The sequence below is a fragment of the Anolis sagrei genome, chromosome 5, assembly GCF_037176765.1.
Source record: "Anolis sagrei isolate rAnoSag1 chromosome 5, rAnoSag1.mat, whole genome shotgun sequence".
In the NCBI taxonomy this organism is placed as follows: Eukaryota; Metazoa; Chordata; class Lepidosauria; order Squamata; family Dactyloidae; genus Anolis; species Anolis sagrei.
This window is the reverse complement of record NC_090025.1, coordinates 196,477,334-196,499,435: the sequence shown is the minus strand read 5'-3', so window position 1 is coordinate 196,499,435 and position 22,102 is coordinate 196,477,334. Positions and strand designations below refer to the sequence as shown.

The following is a 22,102-nucleotide window of genomic DNA, read 5'->3' as shown; positions in this document are numbered from 1 at the left end:
CTACCATTTGGAGGAAGGCACCTCAGTAACTGAAGGAAAAAGAAAGATCATCTCTATGGTTTCACCAACTGACTGTTTTGTTTGTAACTTTAACAAGCTGTGCCAAGTCTGCAAGGACTTTGAGAAATAAATATTCTGTTTTGATGTTCAAAGCCTGTAGTAGCCTCAGTTGCTGGGAATCTCAAGCTTCTAAAGAAAGACCCCCGCGGTCCACCCAGACAAAGAGGGAAGCACATCTTAGTTTTATTTTTACAGGATCTGGGTGTGACGGCACAAGGTGCATCGACATTGTAGAATGAAAGTGGTGTGACACCACTTTGTCTGCCTTGGCTCAATGCTAGGGAAACCTGGGAGTTGTAATTTGGTCTTAAGTTGTAGAGGTCTTTGATCTTCCCATTGTCAGAACAGACTGAAGACCTTGTTGAACTACATCTCTGAGAGCTCCATCCTGGTTCGAGTATTGGGTTACAACTCTGGAGAGCAAGGTTTGCATCACTACTCAGACAATTAATCACAATGGGTAAGATAGAGGAAGTCACACTCTCGACCTCAGAAGAAGGCAAGGACCAATCCTGCCTGACTGAATCTTGCCAGAAAGCCCATCAGATAAAGTCTCCATAAGTTGGAAATGACTCAAAAGCACAAAACAATGACAACATAACATTATGCTGCCCATCTATCAACAGGATTCTAGTCTGAATATTTCGTTTTCTTGGTGTATGCAACTTTATAAGAAAATAAAATTAGATTTTGTTTAAAAAATGATAATGGGAATTGTATTATTGAAGGCTTTCATGGCTGGAATCACTGAGTTGTTGTAGATTTTTCAGGCTGTATGGCCATATTCTAGGAGCATTCTCTCCTGATGTTTTGCCTGCATCTACAGCAAGCATCCTCAGAGGTAGTGAGGTCTGTTGGAAGTAGGAAAATGGGTTTATATATCTGTGGAATGACCAGGGTGGGACAAAGGACTCTTGTCTGCTGGAGCTAGGTGTGAATGTTTTAATTGACCACCTTGATTAGCATTAGATGGCCTAGCTACAACAGACAAGAGTTCTTACTCCCACCCTGGGAGAATTATTCCACAGGATTATATAAATCCAATATTCCTAGTTTCCAACAGACCTCACAACTTCTGAGGATGCCTGCCATAGATGCAGGTGAAACGTCAGGAGAGAATGCTTCTGGAACATGGCCAGACAGTCTGGAAAACACACAACAACCCAATCATGGGAATTCCTTTAGTGAGCTAAGAGCACCACCTATTGGAAGGAAGGAGAAAGATACCATCAAGGAAACAGGGAGAAGATGGAGAGCAACTGAACCAAGGCATCTGCCCAGGACAGTGGAGAGACACAAACAAACTAGAGACCTCATCACACTAGAGCAGTGGTTCTCAACCTATGGGTCCACAGGTGTTTTGGCCTACAACTCCCAGAAATCCCACCCAGCTTACCAGGTGTTAGGATTTCTAGGAGTTGAAGGCCAGAACATGTAGGGACCCACCGTTTGAGAATCATAGAATCATAGCGTTGGAAGAGACCTCCTGGGCCAGCCAGTCCAACCCCATTCTGCCAAGAAGCAGGAAAATTGCACTCAAAGCACCCCCACACTCCGGGGCAGAGAGTTCCACTGCTGAATGGCTCTCACAGTCAGGAAGTTCTTCCTAATGTTCAGATGGAATCTCCTCTCTTGTCGTTTGAAGCCATTGTTCCTCATCCCGGTCTCTAGGGCAGCAGAAAACAAGCTTACTCCCTCCTACCTATGACTTTCCCTCATATATTTATTAGGGCTGGTCAATTCGTTTCGTTAATTCGTAATTCGTTAAAAAATTCGTTAATTTTTGAATTACGAAACGATTACAAAACTTTTTTTTTAACCTGGAAGTGTTTTTAAATATCGAAACGGCAGGCGCCAAAAAATTTTGTATTTCCGTCCATTTCGGAAATACGTAAGATGGCTGCCTGCTGATGCTTGCTGAGAGGGGCGAGCGAGCGGCGAGCGAGAGGGGCGAGCGAGCGGCGAGCGAGAGGGCCCACCAGAGTGAGTGCCTGCCTTCCCTCCTTAATAATAATTAATAATAATTAATCCTTATTCTACTAAATTAATAATTAAATTTAAAAAATATTGAAAAAAAAAGGGCGCCATCTTTACAAAATATTTTGTAAATATTTACGAAATTTCGTAAATACCGAAACTTTTTTTTGGGAAAGTTTTGTAATTATTTTAAATATCGAAACAAAAAAAACCCCCAATTACAAATCGATTTTTAGAAACAAATTTTTGCGTTGTTACCCAGGCCTAATATTTATACATGGCCCTCCTCATGTCTCCTCTCAGCCTTATCTTCTGCAGGCTAAACATGCCCAGCTCCTTAAGCCGCTCCTCATGAGGCTTGTTCTCCAGACCCTTGATCATTTGAGTCGCCCTCCTCTGGACACATTCCAGCTTGTCAATATCTCTCTTGAATTGTGGTGCCCAGAATTGGACACAATATTCCAGGTGTGGTCTAACCAAAACAGAATAGAGCATGGGGAGCAGGACTTCCCTAGACACTAGACTCCTCTTGATGCAGGCCAAAATCCCATTGGCTTTTTAAGCTGCCTCATGACATTGTTGGCTCATGTTTAACTTGTTGTCCACGAGGACTCCAAGACCTTTTTCACACGTTCTGCTCTCGAGCCAGGCCTTGTCCCCCATTCTTTCTTTGCATTTCATTTTTCCTGCCAAAGTGGAGTCTCTTGCATTTGTCCCTGTTGAACTTCATTGTGTTAGTTTTGGCCCATCATCTCTCTAATCTGTCCAGATCCCTTTGAATCCTGCTCCTGTCCTCTGGAGTCTTGGCTCTCCCTCCCAATTTGGTGTCGTCTGCAAACTTGATGATCCTGCCTTCTCGCCCTTCATCTAAGTCATTAATAAAGATGTTGAACAGGACCGGGCCCAGGGGGGAACCCTGCTGATGGCACTCCACTCGTCACTTCTTTCCAGGATGAAGAGAAAGTCTTGGGAAGAATCACCCTCTGGGTTCATCAGCTTAACCAATGGGCACACAGTATTGAGTGACAGCATTTCTAGCAATGTATACATCAGTGTTTCTCAACCTGGGGGTCGGGACCCCTTGGAGGTTGCAAAGGGTTGTCAGAGGGGTCGCCAAAGACCTTCAGAAAACATAGTATTTTCTGTTGGTCATGGGGGTTCTGTCTGGGAAGTTTGTTCCAATTCTATCATTGGTGAGGTTCAGAATGCTATTTCTTTGTGGGTGAACTATAAATCCCAGCAACTACAACTCCCAAATGCTGAGGTCTATTTTCCCCAAACTCCACCAGTGTTCACATTTGGGGATATTGAGTATTTGTGCCAAGTTTAGTCCAGATCCATCATTGTTTAAATCCACAGTGCTCTCTGGATGTAGGTGAACTACAACTCCAAAAATTCAAGGTCAATGTCCACCAGACCCTCCCAGTATTTCCTCTTGGTCATGGGAGTTCTGTGTGCCAAGTTTGGTTCAATTCCATCGTTGGGTGGAGTTCAGAATTCTCTTTGATTGTAGGTGAACTATAAATCCCAGCAACTACAACTCCCAAATGACAAAATAAGTCCCCTAACCTCACCAGTATTCACTTTTGGACTTATCGGGTATTTGGGCCAAATTTGGTCCAGTGAGTGAAACTCCATCCTGCATATCAGATATTTACATGACGTTTCATAACAGTAGCAAAATGAGAGTGATGAAGTAGCAACGAAAATAAAGCTATGGTTGGGGGTCACCACAACATGAGGAACTGTACTAAGGGGTTGTGGCATTAGGAAGGTTGAGAACCACTGGCATACATGATGTTGTTGTTGTTCATTCGTTCAGTCGTCTCCGACTCTTCGTGACCTCATGGACCTGCCCACGCCAGAGCTCCCTGTCGGCCGTCACCACCCCCAGCGCCTTCAAGGTCAGTCCAGTCACTTCAAGGATGCCATCCATTAGGAAGAACTTCCTGACTGTGAGAGCCGTTCAGCAGTGGAACTCTCTGCCCCGGAGTGTGGTGGAGGCTCCTTCTTTGGAAGCTTTTAAGCAGAGGCTGGATGGCCATTTGTCAGGGGTGATTTGAATACAATATTCCTGCTTCTTGGCAGGGGGTTGGACAGGATGGCCCATGAGGTCTCTTCCAACTCTTTCATTCTATGATTCTATGATTCTATCCATCCACCTTGCCCTTGGTCGGCCCCTCTTCCTTTTGCCTTCCACTTTCCCCAGCATCATTCCCTTCTCTAGGCTTTCCTGTCTCCTCCTGATGTGGCCAAAGGACTTCAGCTTTGTCTCTAGTCTCCTTCCCTCCAGTGAGCAGCTGGGCTTTATTTCCTGGAGGATGGACTGGTTGGATCTTCTCGCAGTCCAAGGCACTCTCAGAACTTTCCTCCAACACCACAGCTCAAAAGCATCTCTCTTCCTTCGCTCAGCCTTCCCTGAGGTCCAGCTTTCACATCTGTAGGTGACTACAGGGAATACCATTGCTTTGACTATGTGGATCTTCATTGCCAGTGTGATGTCTCTACTCTTTACTATTTGATCGAGACTGGACCTTGCTCTCCTCCCAAGAAGGAAGCGTCTCCTGATTTCCTGGCCACAGTCTGCATCTGCACTCATCTTTGCATCTATCTACATACATGATAGAACTCAGCAAAACAATACAAGCTCTGGGGAGGTGTCAAGATGGAGCTGTCCAAACTGAAACAGATGAGTCTACACCTGCAACTTTCATTCTTATCATTCACCATCAGTGGAAAAATGGACCATTAAGTTTTTATAATGCAGAGCCTCTGGCTCAATCATGCAGGGTGCAAAGATCAATGCACAAATACTCCAGCAATGCTGATAGTGGTTCACTTGGTTTTGCACTAGAGTGAATTGGAACTCTGGGTGTGCAATCTGGTGCGCTGCAGGTTGCCTCACGTGGACCAGGCATCTCCACAGGACACACCTGAAGGGCGTCCAGCCCAGAAATAACAAACAAGCAAGTGGGACAAAGGCGGGAGAGGTGTGAGCGAGTGGCAGCATTACGGGCCCCACACTAAGCAGGTAGGCCTGGGCACCTTGCCATCTGGAGTGTGGCCCAGGTCCAACGCCAAGGGCAGGTGTGCTTGGAGAGCCAGTGAAGGAGAGCAGGAGAGGGCACATGCCATTTGGGGAAAGGGGGAAAACTGCAGAGGATGGAGACTCTGTGGGTTGGCCCTCTAAACGTGCAAAACCTGAACAGAGGAGCGGTGGGTTGGGAGCGGAGAATCCCCTGCACCTCTCCGAAGGTGCTGCAGCCGCTGCCATGAGCCCTCTTAGGGAAATTAAAAAGGGGGATTTAAGCCATTAAGGCTGAAAGGGGAGCTGACGAGATCATGTCGCCCCCAATTAGCTGGGGAAGAGGGCTTAGGGAGGCCCAGGCGGAGAGGCTAATGAGGGAGGGCAAAGCGGAGGGAGGGGGGGAGAGAGGGTGCCTCAAAATAGATGCCAACAAGCAACTCGGAGAGAGATGTACAAACAGAAGGACTGGTGGTGGTGATGATGATGATGCCTGATGTACCTCTAAGTCTCCTGTTGCAAATTTGCCTTGCATTGTTTGTGATCAGTGCCAAAATGATGACCTTCTGCTTCTGGTGTTTTGGTCTGTCTCCCACCACCACCACCACCTCCATCTCCTTTTTTGTTCCATATTTCTGTATGAAGTCCTCCCACTTGGCCATATGTTCTCCACAAGTCCCACCCTCTTAGCCTCAGAAAGATGTGGATATGTTCACATTGTTGATTACGGTTGTGCTGGAGGGCTTAAAGATTAAAAAGAACAAGCCCTATGAGGAGCGGCTTGGGGAGCTGGGCATGTTTAGCCTGAAGAAGAGAAGGCTGAGAGGAGATATGATAGCCATGTATAAATATGTGAGAGGAAGCCACAGGGAGGAGGGAGCAAGCTTGTTTTCTGCTTCCTTGGAGACTAGGACGCGGAACAATGGCTTCAAACTACAAGAGAGGAAATTCCATCTGAACATTAGGAAGAACTTCCTGACTGTGAGAGCCGTTCAGCAGTGGAACTCTCCGTCCCGGAGGCTCCTTCTTTGGAAGCTTTTAAGCAGAGGCTGGATGGCCATTTGTCAGGGGTGATTTGAATGCAATATTCCTGCTTCTTGGCAGAATGGGGTTGGACTGGATGGCCCATGAGGTCTCTTCCAACTCTTTGATTCTATGATTCTATGATTACTAGACAGAACACTTCTCCAGGCATTTGTAGGTCTTCCACTAAATGTATATTGTGGAACAACGTCCATCAGGCATTGGCTTTTGAGTCAAAGTGGGGGATCTGCAAATGCCTATAGAGATTACTCCTATAGATGTATGTAGGCGCTCCAGCAGGATTCTATGGTCAATGCCCACCAAATGTCTAATGTCAATACCCATCAGAATGTATATGTGGAACACCTTCTACCAGAAGTTGACCCTTGAGTCACAAAGGAGGACCTAGAGATCCCTGAAGCAAACACTTCTCCAGGTATTTGTAGGTCTTCCACTAAATTTATATTGTGGAACAATGTCCATCAGATGTTGGCTTTTGAGTCAAACTGGGGGATCTGCAAATACCTATAGAGATCACTCCTCTAGACGTGTCTAGGTGCTCCAGTAGGATTCTATGGTCAATGCCCACCAAATGTCTAATATAGAACAACCTCTGCCAGACATTGGCTATAGGTTGACCACTAGATGACCTAGAGATTCTTAAAGAGTATAAGTCTCTAGACATGTGATTCCAGTGTGATTCTATGGTCAATATACATCAGAATGTATATGTGGAACACCTTCTACCAGAAGTTGACCCTTGAGTCACAAGGGAGGACCTAGAGATCCCTGAAGCATTTGTAGGTCTTCCACTAAATTTATATTGTGGAACAATGTCCATCAGACGTTGGCTTTTGAGTCAAACTGGGGGATCTGCAAATACCTATAGAGATCATTCCTTTAGACGTGTGTAGGTGCTCCAGTAGGATTCTATGGTCAATGCCCACCAAATGTCTCATGTAGAACAACTTCTGTCAGACGTTGGCCATAGGTTGACCACTGGATGACCTAGGGATTCTTAAAGAGTATAAGTCTCTAGACATGTGATTCCAGTGTGATTCTATGGCCAATATCCATCGGAATGTATATGTGGGACACCTTGTACCAGAAGTTGACCCTTGAGTCACAAGGGAGGACCTAGAGATCCCTGAAGCATTTGTAGGTCTTCCACTAAATTTATATTGTGGAACAATGTCCATCAGGCATTGGCCTTTGAGTCAAAGTGGGGGAACTGCAAATGCCTATAGAGATCACTCCTCTAGACGTATGTAGGTGCTCCAGCAGGATTCTTTGGTCAATGCCCACCAAAGGTCTAATGTAGAACAACTTCTGTCAGACGTTGGCCATAGGTTGACCACTAGATGACCTAGGGAATCTTAAGGAGTATAAGTCTCTAGACATGTGATTCCAGTGTGATTCTATGGCCAATATCCATCGGAATGTATATGTGGGACACCTTCTACCAGAAGTTGACCCTTGAGTCACAAGGGAGGACCTAGAGATCCCTGAAGCGAACACTTCCCCAGGCATTTGTAGGTATTCCACTAAATTTATATTGTGGAAAAATGTCCATCAGATGTTGGCTTTTGAGTCAAACTGGGGGATCTGCAAATGCCTATCGAGATCACTCCTCTAGACGTGTGTAGGTGCTCCAGTAGGATTCTATGGTCAATGCCCACCAAATGTCTCATGTAGAACAACTTCTGTCAGACGTTGGCCATAGGTTGACCACTGGATGACCTAGAGATTCTTAAAGAGTATAAGTCTCTAGACATGTGATTCCAGTGTGATTCTATGGTCAATATTCATCATAATGTATATGTGGAACACCTTCTACCAGAAGTTGACCCTTGAGTCACAACACAGGATGTAGAGATCCCTGAAGCAAACACTTCTCCAGGCATTTGTAGGTCTTCCACTAAATTTATATTGTGGAACAACGTCCATCAGACATTGGCCTTTGAGTCAAACTGACGGATCTGCAAATGCCTATAGAGATCACTCCTCTAGATGTGTGTAGGTGCTCCAACAGGATTCTATGGTCAATGCCCACCAAATGTCTAATGTAGAACAACTTCTGCCAGACATTGGCCATACGTTGACCACTGGATGACCTAGAGATACTTAAAGAGTATAAGTCTTATAAGCAACCCCTTTTATTCTGCCATGCAGGGAAAGCACAATCAAGACATCCCAAACAGAGGGCCACCCAGCCTTTATAACAACAACAACAACAACAACAACAACAACAACAACAACAACAATAGAGGAGGAGGAGAAGGAATGCATGGAATCCCTCAGGATGCTTCGTGGAACCCCAAAGCCTTTGTGGAGCACACTTTGAGAAGCCCTAAACAATCAATAGTTAGTCTACTTTTTCTCTTGGGGTGCCCAGAAGAATGGCCCCAAATGTCCACCTTAAACAATGATATGGCATAGATATACCCAATGCCATCAATGAATTGATTATGACCCTCCTCTTGCAACACAAAATGAATTGTACCCAATATTTTGCAATAATTACACTCAAAACAAGGAACTTCTCCAACTCTGGATACAACCCTTGTGGATGCCCGCCCCACATCTAGACCATGTTGCATGTCTTTTCTCACCACGGCATGAACCACGAATTCCAGGTGCCTCTTGGTCTCAAAATCCAATGTTCTGGCCAGGACGATCTTTCCACTGTTGGGCAGGTCGATCCGGAAGTACCTGGCATCCGCCTAGAAAGTTGAAACAGAAGAGGCAAAAGGATGCCAGGTAGAGATAATGCAATCCTGGAGAGAGGGGACTAAGGGGGTCTTGCGCTGTGCTTATAGCTAATTCAATCTCCTTATCAAGGACTTCAGCAAAGATGGCAGGTTGATGACCTTTGCAAATGACCCCAAATTGGGAGGGATAGCTATTAAAGAAGAGAACAGAGTCAGGATTCAAAATTAACATTCACAGATGAGAGAGCTGAGCCAAAGCTAAGCAAATGAATGTATTGTTGAAGGCTTTCATGGCCAGAATCACTGGGTTGTTGTAGGTTTTTTGGGCTGTATGGCCATATTCTAGAAGCATTCTCTCCTGACGTTTCGCCTGCATCTGTGCCTTAAATAGAGGTTGTGAGGATGCCTGCCACAGATGCAGGGGAAACGTCAGGAGAAAATGCTTCTAGAACATGGCCATACAGCCCGAAAAACCTACAACAACCCAGTGATTGTGACCATGAAAGCCTTCAACAATACATTCATTTGCTTAGTTTTGGCTCAGATCTCTCATCTGTGAATGTTAATTTTGAATCCTGATTCTGTTCTCTTGTCCTATGTTTTATTTATGTTTATTTTATTTTTGCTCTAGCAATAGAACCGTTAGCAGAAGTAATAGGGGAAAGTATTTAAGGCATAAAAACTAAAAATACTGAGCATAAAGTAAATTTATTTGCAGATGATATTGTGTTATTCTTAGCAAACCCAAAATAATGTTTAGAATTAACTACTATTAATTTTGAGGAAAGTTTCAAATATGTTCAAGACTCAAAATAAATTATGATATAGCAAAGATTTTAATTATAGACATGTCCAAGGAAGATCAATGCTTCTAGAACGTGGCCATATAGCCCAAAAAATTACAACAACCTAAGCAAATGAATGTCATCAGGGAGAAATGTACAATACAACACTTTGGCAACAAAAATGAAATGCTCAGATATAGGATGCAGGTCACCTGGCTTGAAAATGGTCCATGTGAAAAAGATCTAAGAATCTTAGTGGAGCACAAGCTGCACATGAGCCAACAGTGCAATGCAGCATCTAAAACAGTCAATACAGTTCTAGGTTGCATCAATAGGAGTCTAGCATCTATTCTAGATTGAGGGAAGTCCTAATCCCACTCTCTTCTGCTTTGGCCAGACCTCACCTGGAACAATAACCCTGTGTCCAGTTCTAGGCAAAGCAAGTCAAGGAGGATATGGACAAGATGGAAGGGCTCCAGAAGAAGACAACCAAAATGATCAAAGATCTAGAAATCATGAATCTCTCTGAGGACTTAGGGATCTGGGTATGTTTAGTCTGGAGAAGGGAAGGTTGAGAAGGGTCACAATAGCTATGTATTTGAAAGGCGGTCATGCTGAGAAGGGTCCAAGCTTGTTTTCTGATGTTCTAAAGCAGGCATGGGCAAACTTTGCCTCTCCAGGTGTTTTGGACTTCATCTCCCACAATTCCTAAGATCTGCTGGCTGTTAGGTATTGTAAAAGTTGAAGTCCAAAACACCTGGAGAGGCCAACTTTGCCCATGTCGGTTCTAGAGACCCATACATGGAACAATGGATACTAACTTCAGGAAAAAAAGATCCCACTTAAATATTAGATAGAATTTCCAAGCAGTGAGAGCTGTTCAACAGAAGGAACCTTTTGGCGGAGAGTCCATTGGAGTCTCCTTCTCTGGAGGTTCTTAAGCAGAGACAGTATGGCCAGCTATGGGGAGGCTTGGGTTGTGTCTTGTGGCAGACTGGATGGCCCTAGAGGTCTCTTCCAACTCTGTGATTCTATAAATCTAATACTGCATACCGTGGGCCAACACTGCAGGGTAGGAATTTGTAGGATCTGTTGCTGCCCTTCCCTCTCACCGCATCACCTCTTGACCTGTAAATCTGGGCACATGTATTCCCATAATCCACACCCACGGCCATGTCTAGCTGTCCTTGCTCCAGGGGGTAATCTCCCACCCACATGCCTGGCCTGTTCAGGATGGTTCTGATTGGCTCACCCACCACCCGTTGCCATGGGGAAGTGCGCCGCGGGAGATCACCGGAACCGCAAACGGCAATGTACTGTTCACAATCTCTCATTCGTAATATTAGTGAAGGCGCATTTCACAAAATGGCAACTCTCCTCTTTGGGAGATGTTGGGAATAGCATCAGGAAGGCACAATTTTAGATCCCAACTTGATTTTCTGATTGTGACCCATTTGGTGATCATAATTTCTTGGTCTGACCAAAAATGCAAAAAGCTACTCTAAGTCTAAATGGTGTAGATTTCAATCAACGCCTGTTGTATCTAGGAACCTAACAAGGATGCCCACTCTCTCTTATTTTTTTTTTAATTTTTAATTTTATTTTTGAAAAACGTGGCTTGCTGTGGAAACAAGAATTGGAGATAAAGCTTCAGTGGAGAGCCCACACACATACAAATATACAGATGAATATCGATATAGATATTAGGCCTGGGTAACAACGGAAAAATTTGTTTCTAAAACCGATTCGTTTTTTGGGGGGTTTTGCGTTTCGTTATTTAAAATAATTACAAAATTTTCCTTTTAAAATGTTCGATATTTACGAAATTTCGTAAATGTGAAAAAAATTACAAAACATTAACGAATCGATTTCCGAAACAATAACGAATCGATTCGTTAATGGCGGACGCGACCGCGAAATACGCTAAAAAACCTCCAAAAACTTCTGAAGCTTCCCTCTCCCTCTGTTGTTGACTGTTGGTGTGATATTATAATTTTTTTTCACTAATTAAACAAAAAACTTGCTCCAGACATACGGAAATAATAACGAAACGACCTCAGAACAATAACGAAACGAATACAATAACGAAATACAAAGCATTTACAAAACGTGTTTAAAAATTCGTTTTTTTAAAAAATTGCTCCAGAATGGTTCGTTATCGTTTTGTAATTAAAAAAATTAACGAATTATTAACGAATTACGAATTAACGAAACGAAACCGCCCAGCCCTAATAGATATCTCTCTCTCTTTGAATGAATTAATGGCAACCTATTGCAAACAGACCAGTCTCTTAGACCTTCAGTGTTGCTATCGTCACTAGAGGAGGGTTTGCAGGCCATGGTAGGAACTCACCGATGTGCTGTCAATGACATACATGAGGGTATCCCCATCAGCATCCTCTGCCTGGGTGCTGAAGACCACTGAGTGAACAGCCGCCAGCTGAGAGCAAAGAAGAAGGGAGGGTTAGGCTAGAGAGCAAAGAACAACCAGATTGTATTGTATTCTATCAGCGCTGCCTCCGGAAAATCCTGCAAATCTCCTGGGAAGACAAGCGGACAAACGTCAGTGTGCTGGAAGAAGCAAAGACCACCAGCATTGAAGCGATGGTCCTCCAACATCAACTCTGCTGGGCCGGCCACGTTGTCCGGATGCCTGACCACCGTCTCCCAAAGCAGTTGCTCTACTCCGAACTTAAGAACGGAAAACGGAACGTTGGTGGACAGGAAAAGCGATTTAAAGATGGGCTCAAAGCCAACATTAAAAACTCTGGCATAGACACTGAGAACTGGGAAGCCCTGGCCCTTGAGCGCTCCAGCTGGAGGACAGCTGTGACCAGCAGTGCTGCAGAATTTGAGGAGGCACGAGTGGAGGGTGAAAGAGTGAAACGTGCCAGGAGGAAGGCGCATCAAGCCAACCCCGACCGGGACCGCCTTCCACCTGGAAACCAATGCCCTCACTGCGGAAGAAGATGCAGAGCAAGAATAGGGCTCCACAGCCACATACGGACCCACAGGGAAATCCATAATGGAAGACCATCTTACTCGTCCAACGAGGGATCGCCTAAGTAAGTAAGTAAGTAAGTAAGTTAGATGCCTCTCCCATGAACCTGTATAAAGGTTATGCATCCTGTATCTGAAATGTTTAGGACCAAAAGGGCTTGGATTTTTTTCGGGTTTTTGGGATTTTTGAATGTGTACCCAACATGGGTCAACTTGGGCCCTCCAGGTGTTATAGACTCCAACTCCCACAATTCCTAACAGCCTACAAGCTGCTAGGAATTGTGGGAGTTGAAGTCCAAAACACCTGAAGGGAGGGCCAAAATTTGGCCATGTATGGTATATTTATTTATTTATTTACACCATTTATATCCTGCCCTTCTCAATTAAAAGCAATTGAACAATTTAAAACAACACTGAACGACTATTGTGCATAGATCCAAAGCCATATGATCAAATAAGCATATTCATCAATACAGTATCAATTCGATTGTCCATTCACATTTGCAGTTTTGACTATTGTGTAATTAATTACAATGTTCTTTCTAAGAATCTCCAGTGCGATTCTACAGTCAAATGTGGAGGAATGGCTGTACAGACATAAGGGGATATTTTGGAGATGAAACTTGGGTTATTATTGTTGTTATAATTACACTATGTAACACAATTTTTGTTCCTGGGTTATAAATGCCATTTCTTAATTGCTTCTATCATGAAAACATGGGGAAAATATTGAACTGCAAAGACTGTGTTTTCACGGGTAGGACATCCTGCAAAACATTTTGCTCTAGTTTTTCAATTAATATATCATTGAGTCTCAACCAATTGAGCATAGTTTGTGGCAGACAGTATAACAACTACTTCCAAATTAAGGACCACATGATTAAACAGGAAATAACACTTTCAAAGTAGGAACAGAAGATTTTTCAAATGTTGTTAGATAGTGTTAGATTATGACTATTATTATCACAACAAAGCAATAAGAATGAAAAAGTTATCAAATAATTAAATATAAAAGCTATAGGATAAAAGCATTTGCAGATGATATAGTGATAGTTTTAGACGATCCCTTGTATACAGGTAGAAGTTTGAACGTGGAAATATGTCAGGATTTAAAATCAATAAGGAGAAAAGAACTGTGTTGACGAAGTATTTGACTAAAAAGGAACAAAAAACTTTAAATGAGAAACATGGCTTCCAGGTTGCCCAAAAGTTCAAATATGTCGTAGTTAATATCTGCAAAAATTCAAACTTATTTAATGACAATTATGATAACAAGAGGCTAAATAAGGTGGAAGGGTTTCAACTGTCACTTAGGTGTGGAATTTCAGCTGCAAAGATGAATGTATTACTGAAGATGTTGTTCTTGTTCCAAACGTTATAATCAATTGTATTCCATTTAAATAATGGAAGAAATAGTTGTCAGCCTCCATTTGGCAACGAAAGAGATCGAGGGTAAGAGTTAAGATATTACAAGATGATGAGGGCCTTAACTCTCCAGTTGAGAGAAAATAATGGAGAGCATTGTATTGTCGAAGGCTTTCATGGCCGGAATCACTGGGTTGTTGTAGGTTTTTCTGGGCTAAATGGCCATGTTCTAGAGGCATTTTCTCCTGACGTTTCACCTGCATCTATGGCAAGCATCCTCAGAGGTAGTGAGGTCTGTTGGAAGTAGGAAAATTTATATATCTGTGGAATGAAGTCCAGGGTGGGACAAAGGACTTTTGTCTGCTGAAGCTAGGTGTAAATGTTTCAACTGACCACCTTGATTAGCATTTAATGGCTTGGAAATGCCTGTGGGGAATCTTTTGTTGAGAGTGATTTGATGTGCCTGATTGTTTACTCTCTGTTGTTTTGCTGTTGTAATTTTTGAGTTTTTAAATACTGGTAGCCAGATTTTATTCATTTTCATGGTTTCTTCCTTTCTGTTGAAATTGTCCACATGCTTGTGGATTTCAGAGAGTCCTTTGTCCCACCCTGGTCATTCCACATATATATAAACCCATTTTCCTACTTCCAACAGACCTCACTACCTCTGAGGATGCTTGCCATAGATGCAGGTGAAACGTCAGGAGAAAATGCCTCTAGAACATGGCCATATAGTCCGGAAAAACCTACAACAACCCATGGAGAGCATTATTTTTATTTGCAAGCAGTTGTAGTTGTTGATATTGTTGTTGTTGTTGTTGTATCAGCAGAGGAAGAGAGGATGAGTGGCAAATGTTGCTGTAGTAGTAGTAGTAGTAGTAGTAGTAGTTATTTAGAGGAGAAGAGGGGCAGGGTCTTGCTTTCTCAATAAGCCCAGACAAAAGCAAATGGGTACATCCTTTCCTAGCAGGCCTCCTTTTCCCCAATAATAACAACTTTGGCATCTTGGCCAAACTCTATTGACACTTGGCTGAACATGCCCTGGTTTTCATCTCTTGCTGGTTATGGACTCACCTCACTGATGTTCTGGGTCATAATGCTGTCTTCGTGAAAGCGTGGTTTGTTGTCGTTCTCATTCATCACTTGGACTATGATCCTGTATTCGACCTGAGAGTAAAAAAGAGCAAGTGTCAGTGCGGTTGCCTGAATTTGACCTATTTCGCTAGGAATAATGGGAACTGAGAAACCTGTACTGTAGGAGAGCAATGCTTGTTTCCTACTGCTCCGGAGACTAAGACAAGGAGCAAGAGACTTAAACTTCAAGAAAAGACTTTCCTACAAAACATTAAGAATAACTTTCTGTTTGACTGTGGAATAAGCTGGTTCCTGGGAGTCCAGTGGAGTTTCCTTTTCTGGAGGTTTTAAAGCAAAGGTTGGATGGCCATCGGTCGAGAGGGCTTGGATGGTGTCTTCCTGACTATCAGAAAGGGGTCTGACTGCATGGCTCTTTGGGTATCTTCCAACTCTAGAATTCTATGATTTCATATCACAGAACAAAACAAAAATTGGAGCACGATTGGAATTAGAAATTTTCAAATAAATCATGATTTTGTACCGGTGAGAAACCATCTTCCGTACAAGTGAAGGACACCATCAAAACGGGGGTTTCCAGCACCTGAAACACAAAACAAAGAGACAGGTGGAACAAAGGTGTACCTGAAGGCTCTCAAACTTTGGAGTTCTGGGAATTTGGAGGCACTGGACATAACTGAAATATCTGCCTTTTTGCAAGTGAAACATAAAGCTAGGATGAACCATGGAACTGAGAAGGAAGACAACTGGACCCCAGAGAAGACCTTTATCTGAAGGATCCATCAGATCCCAGCACTGGTTTCAGTCCAAACTACTCACAGCATAAAGTTTATTCCAGACATCAGTATTTCATTAAAAATGAGAGTCATGGAGACAGGTGACACATCTACTGCATACATGACCATCCATATCTGAGGTCTATATAACCAGAACAGAATGGATCCAGAGCTTGTTTGTTGTTTAGAAGGATGTTCTCAGGGTCCAATACTGTATGTAGCCATAACTTCTGGTTGCATAATATGGCATTTCTAGCTTTTGCAGTATTGCAAAAATGAGAGAACACGGCAAAATAATACAGGCCATGGGTGAGCTCTCAGCTAGTATCAAGCAGATTGATTAGGCCAATTGCAACAGACCATAGCCATCTGGATTAGTAACCACTGATGACCTTTTTACCAGTGACAAATTGATCTGATCCCCTTTGAACAGTGTTCAAAGGTTCATCTACATCAGTGTTTCCCAATCTGTGGTCTGTGGTCCACCAGTGGTCTGCAAGAACTAAAATATGGTCCACAGCCTCACTGTTACTACATCACTGCAATGAGAGTGACTAGTCTCATGAAACCTTCTTATAGTGCCAAGTAGAGTTGGATAGGTTCGTTTAGAAGAGCCTGAAAGTCATAAAAGCTTCTGAATTTTGACTTCCGAAGCGGTTTTGAACCATGCAGGAAAGGTTGCGGGGGGGGGGGGGGGGGCAGAATCCGAATTTGAACTACTTAGTTTTTTCCCTTCTTCTTCTTCTTCTTCTTCTTGGAAATATTCCATAATGTTTGAATGTCTCCCAAGGTAATTTTATTTTTCACAACCATTAAGCAACTTTGGTAAAGCCTAAAAGTTTTTAAATCTCATGCTTTCCCTCCGCCGGCAATGCAAGGGAGGGATGAAGTGGGCATGACTAAGCACAGCCATTGTTGTAGTTTGTGAAGGCCAGGACCCCATGGTAGAGATTGCAAAAGGTCCTGCTGTTAAACTACATTTCCCATACTGCCCTGCTGCTCATTAGCCAAAGTGGCTGAAGGACCCAAAAATACTATAGGTGTCTGTAGCAGTCTTTGTCTAAATATAAAATAAACTGATTGAATCTATAAAGGTGTCTAAAAAAGGGAGGGAGAATCCCCTTAAGCTTCCCCAGTGCTGTTTCCTTCCTACTGCGCTTGCGTGTCTGCCATTAACGAAGCAATTCAGAAGTTTTGGAAAGTTTTGAATTAAAAAAAATCGGAAGTGATTTTAGAATCAAAACACCAGAATCCTCTACATCCAAAATGAGTTTTTTTGGATCAACCAAGCCTAGAGCCAAGGCTTATTAAATATGGTTTTCTGTGGGCAAGCAGGTGACGACTACTGGATGGCATATGCTCTGTATCGGAAACTAGAGCTGATGTGGTCTATCCAATGCAATCTTCTGAATCAGCACCCGAAATAACCAAACCAATTTGCAACCCTTTTGGTACTAATGTTGGAGAGTGGTCCCTGGTCAAGTGGTCCCTGGTCAAAAAAAGGTTGGGAACCACTGATCTACACTGTAGAGCAGGAATGGGCAAACTTTGGCACTCCAGGTGTTTTGGACTTGAACTCCCACGATTCCTAACAGCTGGAGAGAGGAAATGGAGGGAGGGCCCAAGTTTGCCCATGCCTTGTGTAGAATCAGCTCAAGTTGGCATCGATCATAACCTTGTCATTTGTACAGTCAGCCCAAATACCAGCCGGGGGGCAACCCACCTCTTTGTCCAGCACCTTCTCCTCTGAGGCGTTCAACCGCACCGTCTTCCCATCCAGGTAGAACCAGCTGGCGTCCATACCACTCAAGGTCAGCTGCACAGTGTTGCTCTCTGGGTCACCAAACACCGACAAGTGGGAGACCAAAGTGCCGTGCGGACTGTTCTCTGGGATTTCGGTGAAGATGTTGCTACCCCCGCTGCACTGGTCGGCTACCACTGCATGGAGCAAAGACAGATAGACACGCTGTTATTGTATGATCCTAGTGTTGGAAGGGGTCCCTAAAGGCCATCTGTAGTGAATTCCCTACCAGTTGGGCTGAGAGAGGCCTTGGAAAATAGTAGACCCAAGGAGTTTGGCAGCCATCATAAGAAAGGGTGCTGGGGGAATCCATTTTATTTATTTATTTATGTATTTATTTGACTTGTATACTGCCACTCCCAATTTGGCTCGGAGCGTTTTACAGCAATAGATTAAAACAATACAATTAACTTTAAAATACAATAAAAACAAGAACAGACATAGTCCCAAGTTATTCAGATTGGCCAGAGGTGACTAGCAGGGACAGCTAGTGAGGAGTTTACAGCTATTAGGAGGATAGCTGGGAAGTAGTGAGATAGATCCAGGTTAGGACCACCATCTGTGCTGCTATAAGTATTACTGTCAGAGAAAGTATCCTGTCAGTGTTCTTGTTTGGAGGGAGAAAGAAGAGTTTCTTGAGTAACAAAGTCAGAACTAGTTTATGGAACCACACAAATCTCTGTAACAACCAAACTTAGTACCTGCATTGTTCCTGTTCTTGTAAATAAACTTCATTGTTTATTGTTCATCACATCTGACTCAAGTGTGCCTCTGTGCTTAAAGATTTAAAAGCAGCTTTAAGTAGAAACCAAAAACTTCATGATGGCAGCGTATGTTTTAAAGAACTAACTGTAAAGGGTATCGCAGTAACACAAGCCTGAGGGCTAACACCATCACACTCTTTCATAAGTTACCTCAAGTAAGCCAAGGGCTTATCAGCACTGCTAAATGGGTGGGTGCCAGTGCATTTTCAAAAAGGGGTTTTCAGCAAGGAAGAAAGTTTCCAGTTTTCTATCTTCAGCCTTTTGGGTTTGGGGGCTTGTAAATGCAGGAGCCTCATTCCAGTACAAGTGGTGTTCAGTTTTGGGATTTTTTAGTATCAGATAAATCCCTGTCCTTTTACACCATCCAGTCCAATCCCTTCTACCGGACTGCTACAATCAAAGCTGTCAGGGGTTCCCCAAAAAAGGGCAAGCCAACCCTTGGATTCTGCATCCTCCAAATCTTGAAGTTTGATCTGAGGCATGCACTTTTTAAAACTGCTGCGCTTATCTGCTCTTCCTGCCTCTGTGCTTCAGTTCATGAAAACCACTCTGGGACTGCTGTTCTCTGCCAAGATGCCCTCGTAGCAAAGGTTTATTATTGTTCCAAACTATTTACAGTTACTTACAGAGAGGCGATAATAAATAATAATCATAAACTTTATTTTTAACCCATCCTCTCTCCCCGAGGGGACTCACAGCGGAAGAGAGAGATCAAGCACATGGTCTCCACTTTCCATAGCCAACACTCCTTTCCTTATCTTTGGGTGACATTTCATTTTCCATTCTGGATCCGGCACCTCCATGCTCTGAGTAATTTTAGCCACCCCCACCCCCCATCCCCAGTAAGCCAGACTATTTGTCATATGCCTTTGGAATAATTTTCCTGGCCTATAACTCCACCAATCATTAACAAAATCCCTCCCAACAGATGGTCATCCAGCTTCTGTTGAAAGACCACCATCAAACTCCCAGGCAACAGCATATCCCATTTTGCAATAGCTTTGATTGTCAGGAAGTTCTTCTCAATGTTTTGGTGGAATCTCTTTTCCTGGAGTTTGAACCCATGGCTCCATTGTTTCTTACACACAAAGCTTGCCCCCTAAAGTCCTATGGATAGAACCTATGATATGTTTAAGACAATAAGGCATTTAAGGCAACCATGGGTGCCTCTACACCAGTGTTTCTCAACCTGGGAGTTGGGACCCCAGGGGGATTGCGAGGGGGTTCTGTGTGGGAAATCTGGCCCAATTCTATCTTTCGTGGGGTTCAGAATGCTCTTTGATTGTAGGTGAACTATAAATCCCAGCAACTACAACTCCCAAATGTCAGGGTCTATTTCCCCACAAACTCCACCAGTGTTCACATATGGGCATATTGAGTCTTTGGGCCAAATTTGGTCCAGAGCCATCATTGTTTGAGTCCACAGTGCTCTCTATGTAGGTGAACTACAACTCCAAACCTCAAGGTCAATGTCCACCAAACCCTTCCAGTATTTTCATGGGAGTTCTGTGTGCCAAGTTTGGTTCAGTTCCATCGTTGGTGGAGTTCAGAATGTTCTTTGATTGTAGATGAACTACAAACCCCACCAACTACAACTCCCAAATGACAAAATCAATCACCCCCCTCCCCACAACCTCACCAGTATTCAAATTTGGGCATACCGGATATTTGTGCCAAATGTGGTCCAGTGAATGAAAATACTTCCTGCATATCAGATATTGACATGACAATTCAGAACAGTAGCAAAAATACAGTTATGAAGTAGCAACGAAAATAATGTTATGGTTGGGGGTCACCACAACATGAGGAACTGTATTAAGGGGTCATGGTATTAGGAAGGTTGAGAACCACTGCTCTAAATGGTAGAATTAATGCAGTTTGACACCACTTCAACAGCCATAGCTCAATTCTATGGAAGCTTTGCAAGGTTTTTTCTGCCAAAGCATATAGGTCAGTGTTTCTCAACCTGGGGGTCGGGACCCCTGCGGGGGTCGCAAGGGGGTGTCAGAGGGGTCACCAAAGACCATCAGAAAACACAATCTTTTCTGTTGGTCACGGGGGTTGTGTGTGGGAAGTTTGGCCCAATTCAGTCATTGGTGGAATTCAAGGGGCTCTTTGATCGTAGGTGAACTGTAAATCCCAGCAACAACAACTCGCAAATATCAAGGTCTATTTTCCCCAAACTCCACCAGTGTTCACATTTCGGCATATTGAGTATTCGTGCCAAGTTTGGTCCAGATCCATCATTGTTTGACTCCACGGTGCTTTCTTTGTTCAGGTGAACTACAACTTCCAAACGCAAGGTCAATGCCCACCAAACTCTTCTAGTGTTTTCTGTTGGTCATGGGAGTTCAGTGTGCCAAGGTTTGTTCAATTCCATCATCAGTGGAGTTCAGAATGCTCTATGATTGTAGGTGAACTATAAATCCCAGCAACTACAACTCCCAAATGACAAAATCAATCTCTCCCAACCCCACCAGTATTCAAATTTGGGCATATTGGGTATTTGTGCCAAGTGTGAATGAAAATACATCCTGCTTATTGGATATATACATTAGGATTCATAACACGAGCAAAATTACAATTATGATGTAGCAACAAAAAATAATTTGATGGTTGGGGGTCACCACGACATGAGGAACTGTATCAAGGGGTCACGGCATTAGGAAGGTGGAGAAACACTGGTATAGGTGCTTCACCAAACTATAACTCTTGGGATTCCATAGCATTAACTCTTGAATGATTGACAACTGGAAAATAGAGGGAGAAAATGTGGAGGCCGTGACAGGGTTTGTATTTCTAGGTGGGAAGATGAGTGCAGATGCAGACTGTGGCCAGGAAATCAGAAGACGCTTCCTTCTTGGGAGGAGAGCAAGGACCCATCTCGATCAAAGAGTGAAGAGTAGAGACATCAGACTGGCAACCAAGATCCATTGCCTAGTCAAAGCCATGGTCTTCCCTGTAGTAAGTCACCTACGGATGTGAGAGCTGGACCTTAGGGAAGGCTGAGCCAAGGAAGAGAGATGCTTTTGAACTGTGGTGTTGGAGGAAAGTGCTGAGAGTGCCTTGGACTGCGAGAAGATCCAACCAGTCCATCCTCCAGGAAAGAAAGCCTGACTGCTCACTGGAGGGAAGGAGACTAGAGACAAAGTGGAAGTCCTTTGGCCACATCATGAGGAGACAGGAAAGCCTAGAGAAGACAATTATGCTGGGGAAAGTGGAAGGCAAAAGGAAGAGGGGCCGACCAAGGGCAAGATGGATGGATGGCATCCTTGAAGTGACTGGACTGACCTTGAGGGAGCTGGGGGTGGTAACGGCCGACAGGGAGCTCTGGTGTGGGCTGGTCCATGAGGTCACGAAGAGTTGGAGACGACTGAACGAATGAACAACAACAACGCTTGTTCTACTGTTATGTGCACCCCATATAACAAAAAATGAGCCAGTCTCTGCATTCATTTTTAGCAAGAACAACAAAAAAATCTGCTATAATATTCATTGAGAAAACGAACAATGACCAAGTTTACATATAATAATAATAATAATAATAATAATAATAATAATAACAATAAAACTTTATTTGTACCCCGCTACCATCTCCCCAGGGCCCCCGGTGGCTCAGTGGGTTAAAGCACTGAGCTGCTGAGCTTGTTGATCGAAAGGTCGCAGGTTCAATTCCAGATAGCAGCGTGAGCTTCCGCTGTCAGCCCTAGCTTCTGCCAACCT

At 43.6% G+C, this 22,102-nt stretch overlaps 1 protein-coding gene across 3 annotated transcripts in view; it reads right to left on the bottom strand.

Moving 5' to 3' along the window:
* LOC132775583 (protocadherin-15-like) overlaps positions 1-22,102 on the bottom strand; it is a 100,111-nt gene that overhangs the window by 29,347 nt on the left and 48,662 nt on the right. For all 3 annotated transcript variants that reach the window (XM_067469393.1, XM_067469395.1, XM_067469394.1), the window contains exons 3-7: positions 17,538-17,752; positions 15,562-15,621; positions 15,021-15,113; positions 11,935-12,021; positions 8,698-8,808 (exon numbers count right to left, since the gene is read on the bottom strand). In XM_067469393.1, the coding sequence (XP_067325494.1) occupies positions 8,698-8,808; positions 11,935-12,021; positions 15,021-15,113; positions 15,562-15,621; positions 17,538-17,752 (566 nt within the window). The remainder of the gene's footprint in view (positions 1-8,697; positions 8,809-11,934; positions 12,022-15,020; positions 15,114-15,561; positions 15,622-17,537; positions 17,753-22,102) is intronic.